General features: G+C 44.9%; 1 protein-coding gene across 1 annotated transcript in view; it reads right to left on the bottom strand.

Moving 5' to 3' along the window:
• The window catches only part of TMEM131 (transmembrane protein 131), a 227685-nt gene that overhangs the window by 9750 nt on the left and 213404 nt on the right, over positions 1–4531 (bottom strand). Inside the window, exons 34-35 of the mRNA XM_011969677.1 lie at positions 715–839; positions 358–507 (exon numbers count right to left, since the gene is read on the bottom strand). Coding sequence (XP_011825067.1) covers positions 358–507; positions 715–839 — 275 coding nt within the window. The remainder of the gene's footprint in view (positions 1–357; positions 508–714; positions 840–4531) is intronic.

Genomic DNA, 4531 nt, shown 5'->3' with positions numbered 1-4531 from the left:
GACTGCGGAGTCAATGCTTTTATAAGGCAAACAATTCTTTAGAAGATTAACCACTCCAAACAGACCATTCCATTTTGCACACTGGGCAGTGGTGTGCTAGAATACCAGCTCCCTGAAAAAAAAAAAAGCCCTGATGTGAATTGTTGAATGATTCCCCTGATGTAAATAATCTCACCAGGACTGATTTCAACCTACAGCAGTTTAGCCACTGATTAGGCTAGTTAACAACGGGCTCTTAGCTGGCAAAGCGCTGCCAATGGGTATTTTAAAGCAGCATGCCCCTGAAGAGTTCCACGCCCAGAGTGGGGAGGACTGCGGGTAAGTGGAGCCCTGTGGTTTCTCAGCCACTGTACTTACAGCTGCCGGGTTTGTGAACTGGAACAGAATCCCACTCCGGTGGGGGTGAGTCTTTTTCGCCCTCTGAGCTACTGGTGTTGCCTAATTCTTGACTATTCGGGAGGAATTTTGCTAGGGCAGGTGGTCTGTTATCCACTAACTTACTTGTACCTGCACACAAATCAGAAAAGAACATGGTTAATGGAGGATAATTCCTTTCTTTCAGGTCTATTTCAGTGAACCTTCTAATGGGGACAAGAACGCAGCCTTAGCCTTGCATGACTAATAACTACTGACTGTGTACTGATAATGCACAACAACTGTTAACACTATGAAAAGATCTGTCAGACATGATCACAGAGAACAAAATGACAATACCTCTTGTTTTCTGGGCATTTCGTGATTTGGATCCACTTGTCATTGCAGTTGGAAGAGGAATCTTGCTTGGGAGATTTCTACGTTGCTTACTTTCCAAAGGGGGAGTATACGGTAGTTCTAATGAACTGAAAGACAAACATGGATGGAAAATACAAATGTATTCCTTTGTCTTGGAGGACGGAAGTCATTAAGATTGTAATTCTTCTACAATACAACTGCATGCAGGAAGCTAATGTAGCTTCCTGGGGAGTTATCTACCCTTGGTCCTCACTCAGCACCGGCTGCGTGCCCAACTCTGTCGCTAAGACTGCCCAGCAGCCAGTCAGCACTTGCAGACTGAACCTTTGCTATTCCGAGTGCTGACAATGAACTGAGGTCCATCATTTAGCAATACGTACTGGGAGGGAGGATCTGTCTCAGATAAGGCACAGAAAGAAAACCCTTAGCACCAACTTGCTGCTCAGGGCTGGAAGTGCAGTCATTCTGCCCGTGAGTGAGTCTCTCCCAGTATCTAGACTCCCACCACTGGGATTCCTGAACACGAAGACTGTGAAAGATCTCAGATCTGCAACATCAGAGGCTCCACTATTCAAAACTGAACACATTTTTCTCATAGAAAATTATGAGGTGACCCAGAGCTATGTTCCTGGTTACTGCCGGGCATGGGCTGGGATGAACTTTCTTCCTTATTCTTAAGCTCAGGGTTAATCTTAGGCAAAAAATTTAAATATTCTTTTTTTTGATTTATTTAGAGTGACATGCTTTCTGAAAGATTTTGAGGTAAGCTTAAGATAATAAGCATGTATCAATAGGACAATTAATTGACTCTCAACTTCCTGTCAGCCACACACAACAGGAAGCATGATGAGCGATCTTAAATTTCCAAAGCTCAGTAAGTGCGACAGGAAAACCTGCCGGGACAGCAGCTGGAAAGAATGAATCTCAGAGGAAAGAACTGGGTAGCCGGCCACGGAAGACGGCATGGTGAGTGGAGTACCTGTGTGGGCTACAAAGGCATTCTTTATGAAGCCGCATCTCTAATGCCCGCCAAGGCCATGTCCGGGACTGGGAGGACCTCCGGAAGGAGCTCAGCTAATGTGGTCCAAGAAGGACCTTTTCCAGCAAAGGCTGAGATGCAGCTCAGAGAGCCCAGTGGCCCCTTTGGAGAAATCTTCCAAGAATCCTCAGGGATCTCCACGGAGCTCCTGGTGACAGCTGTCAGTTCAGGGCTGAGCTGACAGCTAGCTTTTCATCACAAATTTGCAAAGTCTACACAGACGGTATAAAATGGATGCATCTCCGGCATTTCCCACATTTCAGCATGCTTCCTGCCCCCACCCCTCAGGTGTGCGATACCACTGAGGCCTCCCGGCCCCATCCTCCAAGTTCTTCATGCACCATGTTGCCTTCTGTCCTCCCGACCCACAGGATACGGTGTGAGAAGGGTTCCAACTTTCCAGATCTAACGGCGCCACAACACCCTCGCTCCCCAACATCCTCAGTGTCAAGTGTGAGCTCATAAATGAACAAATACATTTAAGAAGGCTGTTTACAAACATTTTATAAGGTGGTAGGGTGAAAGGACATTTTCTTTTCACTCTTTTGTTGCTCTGTATTTCACATTTTCCATAGTAAGTAGGTATTATATCTGGAATTAGTAAGAGTAAACCAAAAAGCCAAGGGTTTCCATTAGCCCAAATAAGTAGAATTTTAGGTAGGATAACAAACTGAAGTGAAAAATCCACTGATTATGGACCAGATGATGAATGCTACAGTATTATAAAATCTTTTGTATCTCTTCCACTTCTAACCGACAGGGTTATTTAAAAACCCCGTCTTCTAAAAATAACCCCAAAGGCTCCCATAGTAGACACCAGCCCTCTGGTGGTGGAGGTGGTGTGGGTGTGATTTATTTTTAAGTGTGTGTGGGTATCTATACAAAACTAAATTCTGTGCCCCTGTAAAAGTAACTGGTTTTTAAGAAGAAAGGTGCCAGACTTCTGTTATTTTTGCTGATTCATACTTTCCTAAATTAAGCCAGATGATCTCTATCAAGAAACCTTTTTTAAGGTTTCTGAATAAAATGGGTAATGGCCAACTTAACTGAAGCAATTCTTTTTATTTATTTTTTTGAGACAGAGTCTCACACTGTCACCCAGGCTGGAGTGCAGTGGCACGATCTTGGTTCACTGCAACCTCTGCCTCCCAGGCTCAAGTGATTCTCCTGCCTCAGCCTCCTGAGTAGCTGGAATTACAGGTGTGTGCCCCCACGCTTGGTTAATGTTTGTGTTTTTAACAGAGATGGGGTTTCACCATGTTGTCGTGGCTGGTCTCGAAGTCCTGACCGCAGGTGATCTGCCCTCCTTGGCCTCCCAAAGTGCTGGGATTACAGTGGGATTACAGGCGTGAGCCACCGTGCCCAGACTCAAGTGATTCTTTTTAAAAAGGAAAAACAAAGGTGGTTCAGATGCCAGGATTGATTTATTTTTTGACAGGGTCTCACTCTGTTGCCCAGGCTAGAGTGCAGTGGCGCAATCACAGCTCTCTGCAGTCTCTTAACTCCTGGGCTCAAGCAATCCTCCTGCCTCAACCTCCCTAGTAGTTGGGTCTACAGGTGTGTGCCATCACACCTGGCTAATTTAAAAGAAAACATTTTTGTAAGATGAGGTCTTGCTATACTGTCCAGGCTGGTCTTGAACTCCTGGGCTCAAGCAATCCTCCTGCCTTGACCTCCCAAAGTGCTGGGATTATAGGTGTGAGCTACCACACCTGGCCTATTTTTATAATATATTTTCCCCCATTTTTTAATAATAATGTTTTTCTTTTTCTTAATATTCTGAGATTTCGTATTTTTATTTTTGCTTTTCACAACGTTACACCTGACTGGGGCCTGGCCTGTTTTTATTCCTGTAATACACAGTACACACCTCTGTCTGGGGAGGAGAGAGGCAGACCTGAGGACACAGCTCGGGACGTGACCGGCCGTGGAGGCAGGGTTTTCCCAGCGCTGACAGGTCTGGGGCTGGCGTGCGCAGTGTGGTGTTCATGGCCCTGGCCCTGAGTTGAGCATGTTATTTAAGCAGATTTTTAGAGATAATATGATTAGTTTATCTACTTAACTTCTTTTGCTTATTTTAGATTATTACATTTATGTCAACATACACTGTTGATAAACAAATAGAAAAACAAAAGGATCAGTGCATACTCAGGATCCTAAACCAGGGATGCCCTGGGTCCTTCCTGGTTCTGCGGAAACCTTCAGGGCCTGAGATCTGATTCCCATTCCCTGGCATCTCTGACATAGACTACAGTCTTCTGGAGGTCTGCAGGCCCGTTTCTGTGTTGCCGCAGCTGGAAGACACGGTGAGATCAGACTGCTGCTGCAGCCCCACGCTCCCAGTTCCTAGAAGGGATTTTTCTGAGGTCAGCTCTTGGGAGTGTGGATGGGTGGGGGTGAGCCGTTCCTTTGGCTTTATCACCTCTTATAAAGCTTCCAAAAGAAAGCAATGATATATGCCTTATTAATGACATAGCTTATGAAAAGGTGTGTACCTGTCCTTCAGATATGCGGGGTCATATATTAACACACTAAAAGGTGACAGGAATTTCAGGAGTCACTAAAGCTAGGACTGGCCGTGATTCTACCTGAGGGACAGTGTTTGACATTTACTATCAGAATGCAGTGGAGTCAGAGAATGGCTCTGTTCAGAAAGTCAACCTTCTCTGGTTATTAAAAAAACCAGTCTTTATCTGATTAAATGACTGATGAACTAATACATTCTGACTCTCAATACTTTCATCCCCGAGTTCAGAAAAA

This window comes from Mandrillus leucophaeus, unplaced genomic scaffold (assembly GCF_000951045.1).
Source record: "Mandrillus leucophaeus isolate KB7577 unplaced genomic scaffold, Mleu.le_1.0 Scaffold9, whole genome shotgun sequence".
Lineage (NCBI taxonomy): Eukaryota > Metazoa > Chordata > Mammalia > Primates > Cercopithecidae > Mandrillus > Mandrillus leucophaeus.
The sequence above is the reverse complement of the archived record's forward strand: the minus strand, read 5'-3'. Positions and strand labels throughout refer to the sequence as shown.